This window comes from Prunus dulcis, chromosome 6 (assembly GCF_902201215.1).
Source record: "Prunus dulcis chromosome 6, ALMONDv2, whole genome shotgun sequence".
NCBI lineage: Eukaryota > Viridiplantae > Streptophyta > Magnoliopsida > Rosales > Rosaceae > Prunus > Prunus dulcis.
The window spans coordinates 6,988,818-7,007,754 of NC_047655.1; the positions used below are offsets into that span (position 1 = coordinate 6,988,818).

At 38.2% G+C, this 18,937-nt stretch overlaps 3 protein-coding genes across 3 annotated transcripts; 1 reads left to right on the top strand and 2 right to left on the bottom strand.

Annotated features, from left to right (window-relative positions):
• The first annotated feature begins 555 nt into the window (after positions 1-555).
• LOC117632999 (beta-galactosidase 8) lies at positions 556-7,409 on the top strand. Its single transcript, XM_034366656.1, has 19 exons — positions 556-994; positions 1,081-1,176; positions 1,568-1,680; positions 1,819-1,885; positions 1,977-2,069; positions 2,161-2,304; positions 2,405-2,496; positions 2,629-2,734; positions 2,823-2,910; positions 3,178-3,299; positions 3,890-4,051; positions 4,244-4,446; positions 4,551-4,660; positions 5,418-5,527; positions 5,675-5,788; positions 6,014-6,112; positions 6,414-6,625; positions 6,695-7,031; positions 7,141-7,409. Exons 1-19 carry the CDS (start codon positions 824-826, stop codon positions 7,246-7,248), a joined length of 2,547 nt encoding a protein of 848 aa, XP_034222547.1. The 5' UTR covers positions 556-823; the 3' UTR covers positions 7,249-7,409.
• Positions 7,410-8,090: 681 nt separating this feature from the next.
• Positions 8,091-9,420, bottom strand: LOC117630182. The gene is made up of 2 exons (XM_034362927.1): positions 9,048-9,420; positions 8,091-8,827 (listed from the first exon to the last, which is right to left on the bottom strand). The coding sequence occupies exons 1-2, from the start codon at positions 9,418-9,420 to the stop codon at positions 8,091-8,093; spliced, it is 1,110 nt and encodes a 369-aa protein (XP_034218818.1).
• A 3,692-nt stretch (positions 9,421-13,112) lies between these two features.
• Positions 13,113-14,623, bottom strand: LOC117630183. The gene is made up of 3 exons (XM_034362928.1): positions 14,521-14,623; positions 13,981-14,163; positions 13,113-13,861 (listed from the first exon to the last, which is right to left on the bottom strand). Exons 1-3 carry the CDS (start codon positions 14,621-14,623, stop codon positions 13,113-13,115), a joined length of 1,035 nt encoding a protein of 344 aa, XP_034218819.1.
• Positions 14,624-18,937: the final 4,314 nt, after the last annotated feature.

The following is an 18,937-nucleotide window of genomic DNA, read 5'->3' on the forward strand; positions in this document are numbered from 1 at the left end:
GGTCAAGCCAATAGACCAGGTCAGTGTGTCTGTACTCTTATATTCGAGTTCAATCCACTTTATCCTACAGTAGAGCATTGCCACACAAAATATTTATAAAAAAAAAAAAAAAAAACTATTAATTTCTATGTAATAATAAATAACAATGAGGTAGGCTTACCCATATCTCTCTCCCTCACGAGATTTTCTCTGACTCAAGTCCCGGCGTTCACACAACGCATAACCAAACCAAACCAAACGCCAGCTCCCGCTCACCTGCAACTAAATTACAAAACCACTCACATTAACCACACTTTCACCATAATTACCACTACTAATCCATTTTTCTTAAATTCTTACCCGACAAGGTAAGAATCACAGGCAGTTAAAAAAAAAAAAAACCTTCCGTCACTGTCTCAAAAGAAATTATTACTACGCGTCTCCGTACAACAACTGGCCGACGTGGAGCAACAATCTTCCCCTGCGCCTCGTAACACCTGATCTTTTTCTAGCTTTGACAGCATTTAAGGCGCTCATTACCAAAACAGCTCTAGATAGTTAATAACTGATTAGCGAGTAGCAGAAGCAGCAGAAGAGAAGGAGAAGAAGACGACACTGATGACGCTCTTCAAAACGTCACCGGTTTGATTGCAAGCGTTGTTTTAAGGAAGCGGCCAAGCGAATCAAAACAGAGACAGAAACAAAGAATCCAAATTAAGACACAGCAAAGCAAATGCTGCAAGAAACCGTTTTCACTTAATCATTGCTTGAAGAAATTGCTTTTCAGAAATCAATTTTGTAATAAATATTGGACAGAAAACGCACAAGTGTTTTGAGGACGGAGATGAAAGGAAGCGAGCTGAGGATTGAAGTCGTGGTGGTTTTGGTGCTTGGAGTGCTGGCGACGGCGTCGTATTGCGCGACTGTGACGTACGATCACAGAGCGCTGGTGATTGATGGCAAGCGCAGAGTGTTGGTCTCTGGCTCCATTCACTACCCTCGAAGCACTCCCGAGGTACTTTCTCTCTCTCTGTTTTTTTTTTCTTTTTCTTTTTTTGAATTTTTTAAATTTTCTCTCTGAATTGCTCTGTGTGTATATAGATGTGGCCGGACCTTATTCAGAAATCCAAGGACGGAGGCTTGGATGTCATTGAGACCTACGTCTTCTGGAACTTTCACGAACCAGTTCGTGGCCAGGTCTCTCTCTCTCTCTGTAATCACATTAATGGTTCTTGGTTCTTGCCTTTCATGAGTTCTTCAAATCCAATACGGCAGCGTTTAGTTGCCTGAGAAAATGTTGGAACAATGTTAATACCAATTACTACACTAGTGTTTTTAGTCATGTTGAAGTTTGTTCTTTTCTTGTTAATTGTCAGGAAAGAAAAAAGCTAAAGAACTCATCATGATACCGGGAATTTTATTGTTCATTTTAATATTTATACTTTTAGCTTTTCTAGCAACCAAACCAAACAGTTCTTCTCTCTCTCTCTCTCTCTCTCTCTCTCTCTCACGGGTTATCGATGTTTATTCTTGAATGCGCTGCATTTTGTCTCTGTTATGATGGTTACTGGCAAAATCCATTTTGCAGTATGATTTTAGTGGACGAAAAGATTTGGTTAAATTTGTGAAGATAGTAGCACAAGCTGGTCTTTATGTGCATCTTCGAATTGGTCCTTATGTATGCGCAGAATGGAACTACGGGTATGGATTTTATTCAATTTCCTTTCCTTTTTGTTCTTTGGGAATAAAAAGGAAGTTGCTTTATGATGGCTTTACTTATTTTAGTATTTCTGCGGAATTTTATTGTGTAATTGTGTTGTTGTTTCAACTTTTGAACAGTGGCTTTCCTCTTTGGTTGCATTTTATTCCTGGAATTCAATTGCGAACTGACAATGAGCCGTTCAAGGTTTCAATTGCGAATTGCCTGCTTCTTCTTTTTTTCTTCTTGGTATTTTCTCAACTTCATTAATTCATTTATGAAAATATCTGTGGTTCAGGCAGAGATGCAACGGTTTACAGCCAAAATTGTTGATATGATGAAGAAGGAGAAACTTTATGCATCTCAGGGTGGACCCATCATTTTATCCCAGGTTTAATATTTATATATGTGTTTTAGTATTTCACTCAATGTGGTAATTGTTAGATTTTAGAGGATGTTGATTGTTATTTCCATTATGGCAGATTGAAAACGAGTATGGAAACATTGATAAAGCATACGGGCCTGCTGCCCAGAAGTATATTAATTGGGCAGCAAGCATGGCTGTGGCTTTGGATACAGGGGTGCCCTGGGTCATGTGCCAGCAAGACGATGCTCCTGCTTCTGTGGTAAGACTCTCTTAGTGACTTTCCATTTGTATTGTATTGACCTTGTATAAATGCAGGCATTCTCACCATGCTTCCTTTGCTTGCGTTTAACTACTTACAGATCAGCACTTGCAATGGATTTTACTGTGATCAATGGACCCCAAAACTTCCTGACAAGAGACCCAAAATGTGGACTGAGAATTGGAGTGGATGGTAACGTGCTGACCTATACTATTACATTTTGAACTAGTCTTGTGTAAATTTGAATTGGTTGCTGGTATCACCTATATTCTTTCTATATGATTGCTCTTTTATTTGCAACCTTCAAACATTCATGATCACTAGGTTTCTATCCTTTGGTGGTGCTGTACCTCAGAGACCAGTGGAAGACCTCGCATTTTCTGTAGCGCGCTTCTTTCAGCGAGGTGGAACTTTCCAAAACTATTACATGGTACTGCTTGTATCTGGAGTTTATTAACATTTGAGTTTCTAAAACCAGGAAAAGATGAAGTGATTTGTTCTTTGTTGCTCTTCAACAGTACCATGGTGGGACTAACTTTGGGCGGAGTACTGGTGGACCCTTTATTGCTACAAGTTATGACTATGATGCTCCAATTGATGAGTATGGTATGCTGTCTATTATGCCATATATTATCGCTTTACTACTGCTGATGGTGTAGACTTGTCTGCTAATTGTATTTATATAAAACTTGTGCTCATTGGTGCTGTGTAAATGAACTGGCGTTTTTGGTCAACCTGATGCTTGGAGTACAGACAATACTTATAATGTTAAGATGTAATTTTCATGAGAAAAAAATGATAATTAAGAACATCAGTGCACATATCATAGATGTGTCATCAGTAATCAATTCAACTTTTCCATGTCTGTTGCAGGACTTCTTAGACAACCTAAGTGGGGTCACCTAAAAGATGTGCATAAGGCCATAAAGCTTTGTGAAGAAGCAATTGTGGCCACTGACCCAAAAAATGTTTCTGTTGGTGGTCCGAACTTGGAGGTATAATGATTTTTCTCAGTTTTACAAAGTATCCTTTTTCTCCTGATTCGTGGGTATGATGATAGTTTTTACATAAACTTCTAGGGCTCAACGTCCTCCAGTCTAGGTGAATGCTCAGCCATATCTAGTGTGGGATTTGGTACCCATACTTATAAGTGGAATGGAGTAACATAGAGCACAAGTTATTGATGTTTGACTATCCGAGAAGAAATATCAGTTGTATCTGAACTTACAAGTTATTCACGTTAGAGTATCTAAGAGGAAGTATCTGTCGTATCTGAAGGGTTTAGATATTCACGTTAGAGTATCTAAGAGGAAGTATCTGTCGTATCTGAAGGGTTTAGATGAACTTCCTTAATATTGATCTGAAAATGGTGCCTAGTAAACAGTGGTATAGTTTTGGATCCAAAACTTGTTCTTCGAGATCTCAAAAATCTAATAATAGAGGTCATAGAGCTTCTAGTCTTCACCTGTATGCTTTGTCTATCTGAAGTGAAGTCTTATTCCATTGGTCTAGGTCAATGCCCCCGCAACATGTGATTTTATTTATTAACATGTATTTTATTAATTTTATTTTATCACATCTTCAGGCAACTGTTTACAAAACAGGATCGGTATGTGCTGCTTTTCTTGCCAATTATGACACCAAATCTGATGCCACTGTGACGTTCAATGGAAACTCATATCACTTGCCTGCATGGTCTGTGAGCATCTTACCGGATTGCAAAAATGTAGTGCTTAACACTGCAAAGGTTTGCTCCTTAGCTTCTATTTCACTTGTGTTTGCTTGTAATTGAAGAAAAGTACCTATATTTATTTGTTGAAGTGTAGAATGTAAACATTTTCTTTTAAATTCTTCATAAGTAGTAAGGTCAAATCATGTCTTGTTTTTCTCTTTCATTGTAACAGTCTCATAAGCAAAGTATATAACATTATCATGACAGATCAACTCTGCCGCCATGATTCCAAGCTTCATGCATCACTCGTTGATAGATGACGTTGATTCCTCTGAAGGTTTGGGCTCAGGCTGGAGTTGGATAAATGAACCAGTGGGTATTTCAAAGGATGATGCATTTACCAGAGTTGGATTGTTGGAGCAAATAAACACAACAGCTGATAAAAGTGACTATCTATGGTACTCTTTAAGGTAATCCATGGATGCTTTCTTAATATGTATTTATTGCCTTTCAGCCAGTTGTCTTGATTTCTTTCTTTCAAGATTGAAATCCCTTTTCTAAACAAATTTTGCAGCATTGATGTCACAAATTCTGAAACGTTCCTTCAAGATGGATCTCAAACTGTTCTTCATGTGGAATCACTTGGCCATGCCCTGCATGCATTTATTAATGGAAAGCTTGCAGGTATGAATAAAATAATTTAATTTGGTTCCAAGTCGATTGCTTGGCCTTCATGCCCTTGGTGGTAATCCGGCTGCTACTTTAGTTGCACTGGCAAATAGACGTTGACATTGTCTTTAGAAATTGTGAAGGAAACCCCATTTTCATTTTCCCTAAACCTTTGTACTTTGGAGATGCCTTCAGGGACTGCAAATCCAATAGGAATCCTCTGAAATTGGGGTGGAAGAATGAGTCATACTTGCCTTTTTCAAACATATTTATTAGTCAAAACAAGGTCAATGCCATGCTTGCATAAGTTTGTAAATCCTTCTTTGAATTTGTAGATACACTCTGATGTTAGACCTTTTATTTGTTGATTTGATGTATCTTATCTCACTCTAAAACTAATTGGAATGCTAACCTGACATTGCTTGACCAATCTAAGTTCTATATCCCCCAAGCTATTCTGTGGACATTAAACATAGTTTCTGCTAACTGTATTGCAAAAGAAGCTTTCAAAATATTCTCTCATTAGGCTCCATTTGATCTTAAATATAGCAGTCCTATATTTCTTGCTTTTCGTGTCATCAGCTTCCTGTAGTACATTAGATTAGATACTAAGACAAAAGCCTGATGATAATGTTCAGACTTTGCATTTGTGAATTTTCAAATCCAAATGAGTTCTTGACAAGTAAATACACGCATAGGTTGAATTATTACAACTGTTTGAGCCTTTTTCTTTTCTAGTCTTGTAATTTTCTTTTAATTGAATTCCTTTCAGGGAGTGGAATAGGAAACGGTAACAATGCCAAGGTTTCTGTGGAGATCCCTGCCACATTTGCATCTGGGAAGAACACAATAGATCTTTTGAGTTTGACTGTTGGGCTTCAGGTTTGGCCTTAATGTTTATGCTTTCAGTACATGCATTTAATAAGAAACTTTCATCTATATCTTATTCTATTGTTGCAGAACGAATTCCATTCTTTAAGGTCAATATATGACTCAGTAATATCTTTTGTGTACCTATTTTTCAATCAGAACTATGGAGCTTTCTTTGACAAGACAGGTGCTGGAATCACTGGTCCCATACAGCTGAAAGGCTTGAAAAATGGCACTACTATTGACCTTTCATCTCAGCAATGGACATATCAGGTCATTTTTCCTTTTTGTTTAATTTTCATTTTGCTGCAGTTCCCTGATATGGATTTCAGTAGATTGCACAAATCTGAGGGAAAATGGGGGCCAATAACTTAAAATTTGGGAAACTGAAAAGGAAAATAAAAAAAACCAAGTTCTTCATTCTGAATGAGCAGTTTGTTACCATCAAAACACCGAAATTTAACACTTTGTCTTTTGCCTTCGTCATTGTGACTGCAGATTGGACTAAAAGGGGAAGATAGTCTTCCCAGTGGAAGTTCTTCTCAATGGGTTTCACAACCTACCTTGCCCAAGAAACAACCCTTGACGTGGTACAAGGTAAATTTTTAGCATTATTATCATGTATAAGAGTATATGTGTTGAAATTAGAACTACAGGAAAGAATGTGAATTTGGATAGAAATTGCAGGGACAAAAACTGGATTTAACACTTCCGACAGGCTAGGTATTTGCATATGCTGTATTTTCTTGCACTATCATGCTTGCATGTGGTGCATTCTCAGCGAAGTGGGTTTCCTTAAGCCAGCCTAGGCTACTCATGCTTTAGGAAAACAGCTACTAGGAATGCTAGGATTCTATTCTTTTAGATACTAACCAAAGAAATATTCTTTCTTATTCAGGCAAAATTTAATGCCCCTGATGGCAGTAATCCTGTTGCAATAGACTTCACAGGGCTGGGGAAGGGTGAGGCATGGGTGAACGGACAAAGCATTGGGCGATACTGGCCGACCAATATTTCTCCAACTAGTGGTTGCCCTGACTCTTGCAATTACAGAGGACCTTATGACTCAAACAAGTGCAGAAAGAACTGTGGCAAGCCATCTCAGGAACTGTAAGTGCTAGAGAATCTAAGGTAAAAACTTGAACTGAAACTTTGATTCTGATATCACTATTCCTACAGGTACCACGTACCCCGTTCGTGGTTGAAACCAAATGACAATACTCTTGTCCTGTTTGAGGAAATTGGGGGTGATCCAACGCAGATATCTTTTGCTACAAGACAGATTGGCAGCTTGTGCTCACATGTATCAGAGTCTCATCCGTCACCTGTAGATATGTGGAGTTCAGATTCAAAAGCAGGAAGGAAGTCAGGGCCTGTGCTTTCACTTGAGTGCCCATTTCCTAATCAAGTCATTTCTTCAATCAAGTTTGCAAGTTATGGAAAACCGCATGGGACTTGTGGGAGCTTTAGCCATGGACAGTGCAAGAGCACTAGAGCTCTATCCGTTGTACAGAAGGTGTGATCTTGCTTCCTATGTTAATAAAACACTGTGAACCTCCATTTTTTACCTCTTATTTCTTATGATTAATTTGTACTGGTTTACTGAGAAGCGATACCTTGCACAGGCTTGCGTTGGATCAAGGACTTGTAGCGTTGAAGTCTCAGTTAATACATTTGGTGACCCATGCAAAGGAGTAGCAAAGAGTTTAGCAGTAGAAGCTTCCTGTAGATAAGACATTGCTCCCTAACTAGCTCTCCTAATTTCTTGTGGGATATAGGTAAAATGTTATCCCCAAGTTTCTCTCTAGTTGAATAAAGTCATTGTCATGGATGGTATTGAATATGAATAATATTCTCAAATATATTAGAAAAACTCTCTGATCAATTTTACAACTGTTGTGCCTGTTTAGAGGATCCTCTGCATACCGTTTCTGTATTGATATTGTGCTTATGCCTAAAACAATACACATGTCAACGTAAAATCATAAATATTAGATCCTAAACACTTCATATGCATAAGATCCTATTTAGTATATAAACCAGACGCCTATCTGTCCTGGATTGTTGTTCCTGCTAGATTGTGCTATAGATGTAGGCTTGGTAAGTTAGATGCAATTGAAGCCAGAATTTTAGGTTGAGAACGGGGTTTCTCAGATGCAGGATTGATTGGACTAAGGTCCTATGTGCTATAAACGGTTAAACGGGGCAGGTCATGGGTCATGTTATACCTATCCGTGTTCCATGAGGGTGGTGCCTTGGGGCCCCAAATTGGCGGGGAATTTGTCATCCCTACAAGCAAGGTTAGTCACAATACATGATTACGATAGTTTAATTCTCTATTTGCCTAGATGTATAGAAAAGAGTGCACAAAGTTTGGTGAAAAGCTGCAGTTTAGATAATAAACATACTTAAGAAAATGTCCTGGGCAAGCTTAATTTGCAGCCCTTATTTGTTTATTCATTAATTTCCAAGCCTGCAATATGCTTAATTAATTACCCAAAACCAGATACACACAAATATAAAATGAGCACAAAACCAGAAACAATATTTATTCATCTTTAAGTCTTGATCATTATCAATACTGAGCAACTCCTCCAGTTGCTGCAAGCTCAGGTTGTTTTTGGAACCTGCAAACCTTGCAGAGAGGAGAAAAGAGGGACGAAGTTTGGTACTTGTCCTCCCCACCCATCATTGGCATTGGAACCCCAACCTTCACTGGACTAACATAACCTGGCCTGTAAGTCTTGCCCAAAACTCCCTCCACGAGATCAGATAAATTTGAAAATCTGAATTGTGTCTCCAGATGAGCAAAAGTATCATCAGCTGGTATTTGGTAGTTATGAACTCTGTTTTCCTCTTCTCCAATAGGCCTGACTTTTATGTCCATTTCTAGGAGACCAGCAACTGTAACTCTTACGCAATTTGTGTCATCGGTTCTTTCGACTATCACCTCTCTGTTTTCTCCATTCATCCTCCATTCCGCATCTCCATCAGCGGGGATGGTTACTGCCTCACCATCCCACTTTACCATGAGAGCATCAACTTTGTCATCCCACTTTGAGACCCTCTTTGCTGCAATAACAAGGGTGTGAGTGTCGAACATCACTGCCAGGGCCTGAACCCATGTGAAATCACGGGTCCTTCCTGCTGGTCGGGTCCCAATGAAGTGTGCGTTGATCTGGAGGTTTTTGTCTGAGACAATGGCAAAGTCTCCTCCCTTGGCTCCGTGGAAGTAGAACATTACACCGTCGCCACCAACGAACCTAGGATCGTAGCAGAGAGAGCCATATCCATTGCAGTTAGCTTTCCTATCTGCAGAAAGATCACGATCAAATCATTAGTAATAGTCCCCAAATAAATATGATTTATTTACTGCCTTTTTGTTAGATACGTGACATGCTATGCTGTCAAACTATCAATTTAGACCATACATTCAAATAAGTACCCCTATGATTAATAATTCCGATTCATAAATTATGTCACAGACGAGTAAGTTTCCTCATATGATCTATTTCTTTGTGAAATGACTTACACTTGCAAGTAACTTCGCACTTGCTGCCGCAGTTGATGAAGCAACCCTTGTGTTTCTTGTTCTTCTTTGGCTTCCGCTGAGGGCATTCAGATGGACACACAAGGGTCTTGTAATAACAGGGCCCCTTTGCTTTGCAGAAACCTCGCTCCTCCCCAGATTCCAGTGCCGTCAATTCGTCGTAATGTACCACAGCAGTGTCATCAGCTTCATCGTCATTACCGTTGCCGTTGCCATTGCCATTGCCACTGGCAGTGTTCCCATTCCCGTTCCCATTTCCATTTCCACTGCCTGCGCCCATAACCAAGGCGGCTTCCATAGAAACAAGCACCACAAATAGAGCCACCAATATATGTGACAATGTTATTTTAGCCATTTCTGGCTAAGCTAGTGTATGCTTCTCTTCTCCTTCTCTTGATTTACTTGTGTTTTGGGCTGAAGGATAGATGGGAAGGTCAGGGTACAGAGAGAGATATATAAGGGAGTGTTGAGGGAACCCAAGCCTTGGGATTCGGCTTGATGCTTGTGCACATTGCTTCTTCATGTAATCAAACAGCTTAGAACCAGCAATTTGTGCAATTATTTTATGATTTAAATGGGTTCATTTTTATTGACCAAATGGTTGTGAGTATATTTTATAGTTAGATGCCATACAAAACTTCACGATCAATGAATCTTTTATGAACCTTAAGCATTGGGATTAGCTTTGAGTTTGTGATAAACGACTCGACACGCTTTTTCAGAATTGTAGGAACCTTCAAATATTCCTCGATTGCTTCATATATTTGATGGTGTATTAGCGTTTCCTGTTTTCTTTTTCAGTTCACATGAGCATTTCTTTCGGCTACCTCGAAGCAATATAATTTAGGGGAAATTGCTTGACTCCTGAAAAATATTACAATTTGCATGTGGAAGATGTAATAAAGATTTTCCAATGACAAACACAATTTGAGTATTGCGATCTATATCACATTTACCAATTACTTTGCTAGCCTTATTTTTATCATATGTGGATTTACTTACATAAATGAAATCATATGAGTAATTGTGGTGAGTCTCGCCGTCTTTAGATGACGTGACTAGTAAATATGGTACAAATTGTTTTATAAATATATAAATATAATTTTATGAAGACGGGTATTAGCATTTGGAGATCTCTTTCAATATTGAGTAGAGAATAGATAGACTTAGTTATAAAATCATGTTTAGCCTCTCGTCGCACGCTCACGCGTCTCAATGAACTTTTTATTTTATCCTTATCTATAACGAATTTGTTGGACATAAAATCTTGTTTCCTTTTTGTTTTATAACTATTTCCATTTTAATATAGACTATGGTTTTAGGTATTTGTCCCCTTAAAATGAAATAGTTGTTTTTTGAAAAAAAAAAAAAAAAATGGTTAAATGAGCGCAATTTTCACTATCATAGATATGTTTTTTTTTTCCTTTTCCAAATCAATATGAAATCACGTAAAGACTGTTATCCCTCACTTAAGAAAAATTAGGTATTTAACGTAAAATGATTTTGTACGACTACACTGCCAATAGGTTATGTAAGACTACAGGACCCACTTAAATAATAAGGTCAACTGCAATCTACTAGTTGTGTTGCCTTAACTCCTACGCTGTACTCAAAATTTATTAAAGTTGACAAGAGCAACATACGCTTCTTCTCTCAAGGGAAACCCTAAAAAATATTAAGATCATATGCAATACAGTCGGGAATAGTGTACTAATTCAATCTCTTCAAACCGGCCAAACCAACCCCGCTTAATTTCTTATTTCATAATGATATTTATTAAAAGAGATTATAAAGAGAGTTACAATCACTAAAAGGACATTATGTTAAACATCATGAGGTTTCTCAAACCAAGCATATTAGAGTCAACCGGTAAACTAAAACCGAGCTAGCTCATCGGGTGATCAACAAACATTTGCACCAACCATTAACCGTCTGCAAAATTTCCTATCATCAATAAGCCCCACCAAGGAAGTATGCTTGTGTCTTTGAATAGCACATGTCAAAGAAACCAAAACCTATCCGGTTTGATTAGTTTCGATGATTTTAGAGCATTTTAGAGCATTTGTTTCGGATCATATAGTCGATTTCCTGTCAAAATTCAATGCAATCCAAATTGGTTGGTTTCATACTATTCCTTTTTGTTTAAAGTTTAACAAAAATATATAGTGTTGGTACATTATAAAACCAAAACACATGTTATACCTAGTTGAATTCTATCCAAATTTCTGATTAGATTTAATTTGTTAATAATTTTTTATATTTCAATATTTTTCTCCCATTAAAAAAATATTGATCATTTTCAGTGTATCCAATTTAATTGACACTGTCTAACTAAAAAACAAACAAATCCAATTGGCACTAGATTGAATGGAATTGGATGCTAATCCTAGCGTGATTAGATTGGATATATATCAGAATTTGCAACTCAGTAAACATTGGATCTGATTCAGTTTTACTAGTTTCGAACTATAACGAACACCCCTAAACATTATTTGCACATGAAGTTTTCTTTGGAACCAAAAATAACAAATTTAATTAGATAAATTACAATAATACAGTCAATACATCTACAACACAGCAAAAGCACCAAGCTCACAAAGACAACAAAGCCAACAAGTTCTAAGAAACAAGTCCACATAACCAAAACATCCAAAACTCTAAAACCACCTATATGTCCAAGGACGGACCTATGTGTAGGCTGAAGTGGGCTTCAGTCTAGGGCAAAATTTTTAAGTTGGTGTAAATTTTGTAAGGTTATTTCTACTACAATAAATATTAGCCCACCACTGCAGCATATAAATATTAGGCTATTAGCCCACATGTGCATGTTATTTCTTGTTTTAATATTAACAAATTCATTTTGTGTCTTTCTCTAACCTAATAAAATAATAAAACACAACATGAGAAAGGAAAAAAAATTTTTGAGACCTTTCTTATTGAGAGGGGTGATAGTGTACTAAACTCACACACACTACAAGGATATTATGACTTGAACCCAGTACCTTGCATGAGGGAGTAAAAATTTCAAACCACTACACAACATGAGATATTTAATACAAAAGAAATAGTGGAAATTTCAATCAGGAAGGAATTAAAGTCAACTTGGCTTCTCGGTTCTCTTTTCTCTCTACTACCAAAACTCTCTATTTTCATCCCATTGAACTTGATAAGGAGGCAAGAGGGAATCATAGGCTCTCCTTTCACTTCACTATTGCACATTTCATCTATTTTTTTAGAGAACGTGGAATCATTTTGCAAAAATCATGACATTGATATGCCAGATATGAATGCTCGTTATAAAGTTGGATCCGTCCTTACTTTTGATATACATATTTGTTTAAAAATAAGGTTTATAATTAATCCGAGCAACCAAAAAAAAAAAAAAAAACCCCACCCTTGTTATCATTCCTGAGTCAGCCATTGTATATTTCTAAGTGAGCAGTATAGTCACCACTTGAAATAGAGCTATAACCCATCATACCTAGCCTTGAAGAAAATGTAGAACATGGGGCGGATAGGTGGAAATTTTAGTCTCCAATGACACAATAATTAAGCATAATAGCAAATGAATGTCCTAAATTGATAACGAACACCAAAAACAAGAAATGACATATTTTAATCATATATCATATTAAAATTAGAGAGTTCAACTTAAAATCAATTCTCAATAACTAAAGAGGCCGAAGATATCTTATCTATTATTTTGTTACACAGACTTCCTTGCGTGGGATTCTATACTCACAAGACCTTAGCTCAAAATGAAGGCTGTGGTTTTGCTCAGCCAACGAGCCATATTTGGTATATATGCCAATAACATTATTAATTCTCTGATTTATCAAAATGATAGAAAATATATAATGCACAAAGATTTGGTCAATTAGCAATATGTCCTGGGCAAGCTTAATTTGCAGCCCTTATTTGTATATTAATTTATTAATTTCATGAATACAATGCTAAAATGGTTAGTCAAAACCAGATACATACAATTGAAACATTTTTTATTTCTGAAATAAATCAAAAAAACCGTGTTTAATTTCTTGATCATTATCATAACTGAGCAACTCCTCCACTAGTGATTGCAAACTGATCAGATTGAGTAGCAGTTTGGAACCTGCAAACCTTGCAGAGAGTTGAAAAGAGGGATGGAGTTTGGTACTTGTCCTCTCCACCCATCATGGGCATTGGAACTCCAACCTTGACTGGACTAACATAACCTGGCCTGTATGTCTTTCCCAAAACTCCTTCCACAAGATCAGATAAATTGGAAAATCTGAACTGTGTTTCCAAGTGAGCAAAAGTATCATCAGCTGGAATTTGGTACTTGTGAACCCTATTTTCCTCTTCTCCAATAGGCCTAACCTTTATGTCCATTTCTGCTAGCCCTGCCACTGTGACTCTTACATTATTCGCGTCGTCGGTTCTTTCGATGATGACTTCCCTATCTTCACCGCTGGTCCTCCATTCGGCTTCTCCATCGATAGGGATGTTAATGTCCTCATCATCCCATCTTACCATGAGAGCATCAACTTTGTCATCCCACTTTGAGACCCTCTTTGCTGCAATGACAAGAGTGTGTGTGTCAAACATGATTGAGAGGGCTTGAACCCATGTGAAATCCCGAGTTCTTCCAACTGGTCGAGTCCCGATGAAGTGTGCATTGATTTGGAGGTTTTCGTCCGAAACAATGGCAAAATTTCCTCCCTTGGCTCCATGGAAGTAGAACATGACACCATCTCCACCAACAAACCTTGGATCATAGCAGAGGGAGCCATATCCATTGCAGTTGGCTTTCCTATCTGCCGAAAGAACAAGGATCTAAGTATTAGAAAAGTTCAAATATATATATGTTGATCTATACAAGTTGTGTATATATAAACACAGATTAATTGAAAACAAAATTTGTGAAATGGCTTACACTTGCAAGTGACTTCACACTTGTTGCTGCAGTTAACGAAACAACCCTTTTGTTTCTTGTTTTTCTTGGGCTTTCTGTGAGGGCATTCTGCTGGACACACAAGGGTCTTGTAATAACAGGCCGTATATGCTTTGCATTGACATTGCTCTTGTCCCGATGGTAGTGGTGACAATACGTTGTAGTTTGTAATATCCTTGCTGTTGACATTGACATTGCCATTTCCATTTCCATTACCGTTGCCACTGCCAGTGTTGCTGTTTCCATTTCCATTCCCGTTGCCACTGCTTGTGTTGCCATTTCCATTTCCATTTCCATTTCCATTGCCACTGCCAGTGTTGCCATTCCCATTTCCATTCCCGTTGCCACTGCCAGTGTTTCCATTCCCGTTCCCGCTGCCATTTCCACTACCGGTGTTACCATTGCCATTTGCATTTCCATTGCCACTGCCGGTGTTGCCATTTCCATTTGCGTTTCCATTGCCACTGCCGGTGTTGCCATTTCCATTCGCATTTCCGTTGCCACTCCCCTTGTTTCCATTGCCATTCGCATTTCCATTGCCTTGACCAAAAACAATGGAGGCTTCCATGGAAATGAGAACTACAAAGAGAGCCACCAATACATATGACACTCTAATTTTCGCCATTTTCTAGCTACTGTATATGTTTATATCCTCTATCCTTCTATTGATTTTCTTGTTTGTGAGCAGGAAGGATAGATAATGGAATGGGAAGGGTTCCAAATGCATATAAATAAGGGAATATATTGATGGGGGAACCAGACCTCCGCCTATTATTTTACAAATTTTATTGGAAGTCATCTGTTTTGACCAAATGGTGGCTGACTATATTTTTGTTAGATACGCATTAGCAAACTTCCATAAACAGTAAACCTTTTTAAGAGCCTAAAGCATTGGTGTACTTTTTTGGAATTGAATTGCTTTGTGTATATCACATCATCATTTCTTACGGCTGCCTCAAAGTGATTCAACGGATCAAAGTTGCAATTTGCATGGAAGATTTGATTAAAAGTTGTCCAACAAAAAACTCCACCTTTCCATCCTTCACCTTATTGTCATCTTTATGACCTAGGTGTCGAACCATCTCATAAACATTATTCCACATCCATTTTTTCTCCGTGGATGTGCAAAAACAAATTTTTTTTTTTTTGAATTTGAGGAATAACTCAAAATTTTCTTTTATTAATTTATAAATAATGTAACTCTCGTTTATATAAAGATTTGAACTCGTAACCTTCTCTTACAAAGTGGAGCTCAAATAACGCTCCACCAAATTATCACCTGCATAACTTAAACCTTACAATTTGAGGATTGACTCAAAACTTAGATAATGAATTGATGAGTGTGGTACATGAGTTGCCTAAAGTAGACAAAGTTTTGGATCAAAGATAAAAACTCTTGGCGAGCTATTGTCATACAAATGTTTTTTTGTTTTTTTTTTGTTTTTGTTTTTTTTGTCGTTTCTGCAAACTTAAATGTGAAATAACTTAAGGCGACTATTATCAAATACCACCTATCCAACCCACTACTCCACGTTCCCCGTCAACAAAGATGCTTCTTAAGCCCTAGAAATGCTTGGTTTGCAATCACATGACATGATTAATTGATTGGACCTTAACGTAAAAATGATTCTGGTGGTAAGCTATTATGTATGATTGCAGAATCTTAAAGACTTCGCTTGAAATCTAATTGAACCGCCTTTGTGACGCAGCATGATAATACAAAAGACAATCAAACGATTAGCCAAAGAAAACCAAAGCCTAGAATCCACCAGAATTAAGAAAACCTCAATTTTATTGAATGATAATAGGGATAACAACCCCTTAGTCAACGTTTGTTTAAATACTACCTCAAGTTCCTAGAAACCCTAGGAATCCAAAAAGGAAAATAATAAAAATTCCAAAAACTAGCTCAAAAACTAAAATGTTGTGTTGGGCTACTAAACAACGCCCAACGCTTGAAAAATCTCATACATCATGACAAAACAATGAGTTTGACTCATAACACCGTTTTATTCGAAATGACAGGTCATGGGCCTGATTCCGAGCTCGGGATCCAAACTTGCAGCTTTTCAATTTTTCCCTTGCACGCATGACGCTCCAGCTCCTCTTCAAGTGCTTCCATCATCTGTTCTACATCACTGTGGTTAAGATTAAATAACTTAAATTAGTGAGCCTTATTTACAAAAAAATAAAAGTTAAAAAAAATTGAATTAATTTTAGAATTCACTCTTTTTAGGATCTAGTAACAAAATAAGGTATACAAAAACAACAAAAAATCTTTTGTTTAGGTTTACAAAGGAAATGCCAAATATTTAGGCAAGATTTTTAAGATGAACATGTTGAGAATGAGCTCTCTAGGTTCCCTACATACCTTGCATCATAAAAATGTTGCTTGCTGAATGAGTCCTAAGAAAGTCTTGGAAGGTGTCTAAAGTATGATAGGTTAGCTAGGAAGAACGTTATGGGTGGGGCTTGTGTAATCCATGGAGGGAGTCACGATGTATTAGAGATTTATCCCACAGTGGATTGTTTGTGATGGATTAAGTTATGTGGATTTTCCATTTCGAGTTTTCGACATAAAAAATCTTAGCGGTGATTTTTACTCTTGTTTTTGGTTTGCCAAGTTGAACTTCTTTATACACATCACTACCATATACCAAGTGAAATTTTACATAAAGCTATTCAAACCCCGCAACTATCTAGGACCACGAAAATGTTGCCAGCAAAGCTACTTTTGTTTTCCTTCACTTTACAAACGTAAGTCACAAGTTTTCTTTCAACCTCCCATAATATGAAGAGTTATTTCAAGTACAACGAAATGATACAAGATGAAATTCTTCGGGTTACCCCATGTGGTGAGGGTTAGGGGTAATAGGAAAAATAATTAAGAAAATAAATGAATGGTGTGGTAAGAGAGCGCTTCTCACTCAAAATTCTAGAGAAGCTATACTTGGATTTGGGGCAGTTGGCTTGCCAAGACCTCACAGTTTCGTATTGGAACCAGATTCTATAGAGGCGGTGGCTTCTGGGGATTTGCAGAAAAGTCTTGCTTAGCCAGTGACCTAGGAGGTGATTGATGCTTGTGGGTCAAAAAGGTTAGCTCATGTGCTTCTCCTTTGCCCTATCCCCTTCAGTTTCTGCTGTGAATATTGTTCGAGTTGGTTTTGTAGTGCAGGAGTGTTTTTGGTTTTTACGTTTTATTTTATAGCTTTTGTTGCATATGTTAACGCAACTTTCCTTTCCTAGCCTACATGGAAGTCAACTTCACAATCTCCTCCTAACAATTAGCCTTTCCTGCTGTAAATCGGATTGCATTCATGTCTATATTATTTCCTACCTTAAGTAGATATCATGTACTAGTATAAATAGGGACTTCGTGTAATATGTTAAATACAAGGAAATATATTCTCTACATGGTATCAGCCTAACCTAGGGTTTTCTCTCTCTCCCTTATTCGATCCTCTTCTCCTTTAGGTCCACCTCATGGCTTCGTCTGAATCCACCACCTCCCTCCCAAGCCCCAACTCTTCTCATTTTATCAAGCTTACTGAACTCCAACTATCTTCTTTCGCTCCGCCAACTCAAACCCTTTTTAGTCTGCCGTGACCTCTATAAATTTATCAATGGCACTCATAAACAACCTTCTGCCCACACCTTCACCTCTACCACCGCAACACCCATAACCACCACCACCACCACCACCACTCTAACCCAAATCAATCCCGCCCATGCTCCGTGGTACCAACAAGACCAACTCATTGTTAGCTACATCACCAGTACACTCTCTGAGTCCATTCTCTCTCTCACTGTCGGTTGCACCTCTGCCCGGGATCTCTAGGAGTGTCTCCAACGCCACTTCTCTCAATCCAATATGGCTAGTGAATCTGCTCTTCATTTTCAACTCATGGATTTGCAAAAAGGCTCTCAACCCATTGATGCTTACCTTCATCGTGCTAAGTCCCTTGCCGATTCACTGGTTGCCATCAATGAACCTGCCACTGATGTGCTTCGGGGTTTAGGACCCGATTACAAAATGCTCGTCACGGCAATTCTCAATTTCCCTCTGCTTCCTGACTTTGCTAATCTTCATGCTCGTTTATTAACTTTTGACGCACAGGATCCTCGAATCTCTCCTTATCAGAACACATCACTAATGGCCACATAATCCTCTCCTCACACCACCGGTCATACTTCCTTCCCCTCTCACCGTGGTGGTGGCTCTTCCAGCAATAGGAACGGTGGTTGCAGTGGCTGGCGCGATCGCAGCCGTAGTAGCTGGTGCAACTTCTCATCTTCCTGGAGTAACCCGTGGAATGGCTTCCAGCAGCCCCAATGGCCTAATCAACTGTGGCCTCCTTTTGCTCCAAGTTCTGGATCTCAAAGCAATTGGCCTTTCTTTCAGCCTAATTTGGCCTAATCTGCCGCTTCTAGCAAACACTTTGCCCGACCCAACTCAACTCCTAGTGTCTTGGGACCCGCTTGGTGCACCACCTGCAATACCAATCAACATACTACTGCAAATGTCCCTATTGCTACAATGACCCCAAAATCCTTTCCTTCCTTTGCTGGGGCTCAATTCATGCAGCCACCTGAGTCTACTTGGTACCCTGACATAGGTGCAACTCATTACATGACTGGTAGTCCTTCTAATCTCCAAAATCAACAGCCATATCAGGGTAATAATTCTGTATTTCTTGGTAATGGAGATTCTCTCTCTATCTCTCATATTGGCTCTCTTTCTCTTCCTTTAGGTTCTCACAAATTTTCTCTTCAAAATGTCTTTTCTCTTCCATCTCTTCGTACTAATCTTCTTTCTGTTGCCCGTTTTACTCATGATAATTTAGTTTTCTTTGTCTTTACTCCTGACTTTTATCAAATCTATGACTTACATATTGGTTCGTTACTCTTTCAGGGCCCTTCTAAAGATGGTCTTTACCCA

Coding starts and splice junctions, on each gene's coding strand:
- LOC117630183 (XM_034362928.1), bottom strand. CDS start 14,623: ATGGCGAAAATTAGAGTGTCATATGTATTGGTGGCTCTCTTTGTAGTT. Junction 14,164..14,520: donor AGGCAATGGAAATGCGAATG/GCAATGGAAACA, acceptor AGGATATTACAA/ACTACAACGTATTGTCACCA. Junction 13,862..13,980: donor GTGTGAAGTCACTTGCAAGT/GTAAGCCATTTC, acceptor TTCTTTCGGCAG/ATAGGAAAGCCAACTGCAAT.
- LOC117630182 (XM_034362927.1), bottom strand. CDS start 9,420: ATGGCTAAAATAACATTGTCACATATATTGGTGGCTCTATTTGTGGTG. Junction 8,828..9,047: donor GTGCGAAGTTACTTGCAAGT/GTAAGTCATTTC, acceptor ATCTTTCTGCAG/ATAGGAAAGCTAACTGCAAT.
- LOC117632999 (XM_034366656.1), top strand. CDS start 824: ATGAAAGGAAGCGAGCTGAGGATTGAAGTCGTGGTGGTTTTGGTGCTT. Junction 1,886..1,976: donor CTGACAATGAGCCGTTCAAG/GTTTCAATTGCG, acceptor TCTGTGGTTCAG/GCAGAGATGCAACGGTTTAC. Junction 2,497..2,628: donor ACTGAGAATTGGAGTGGATG/GTAACGTGCTGA, acceptor CATGATCACTAG/GTTTCTATCCTTTGGTGGTG.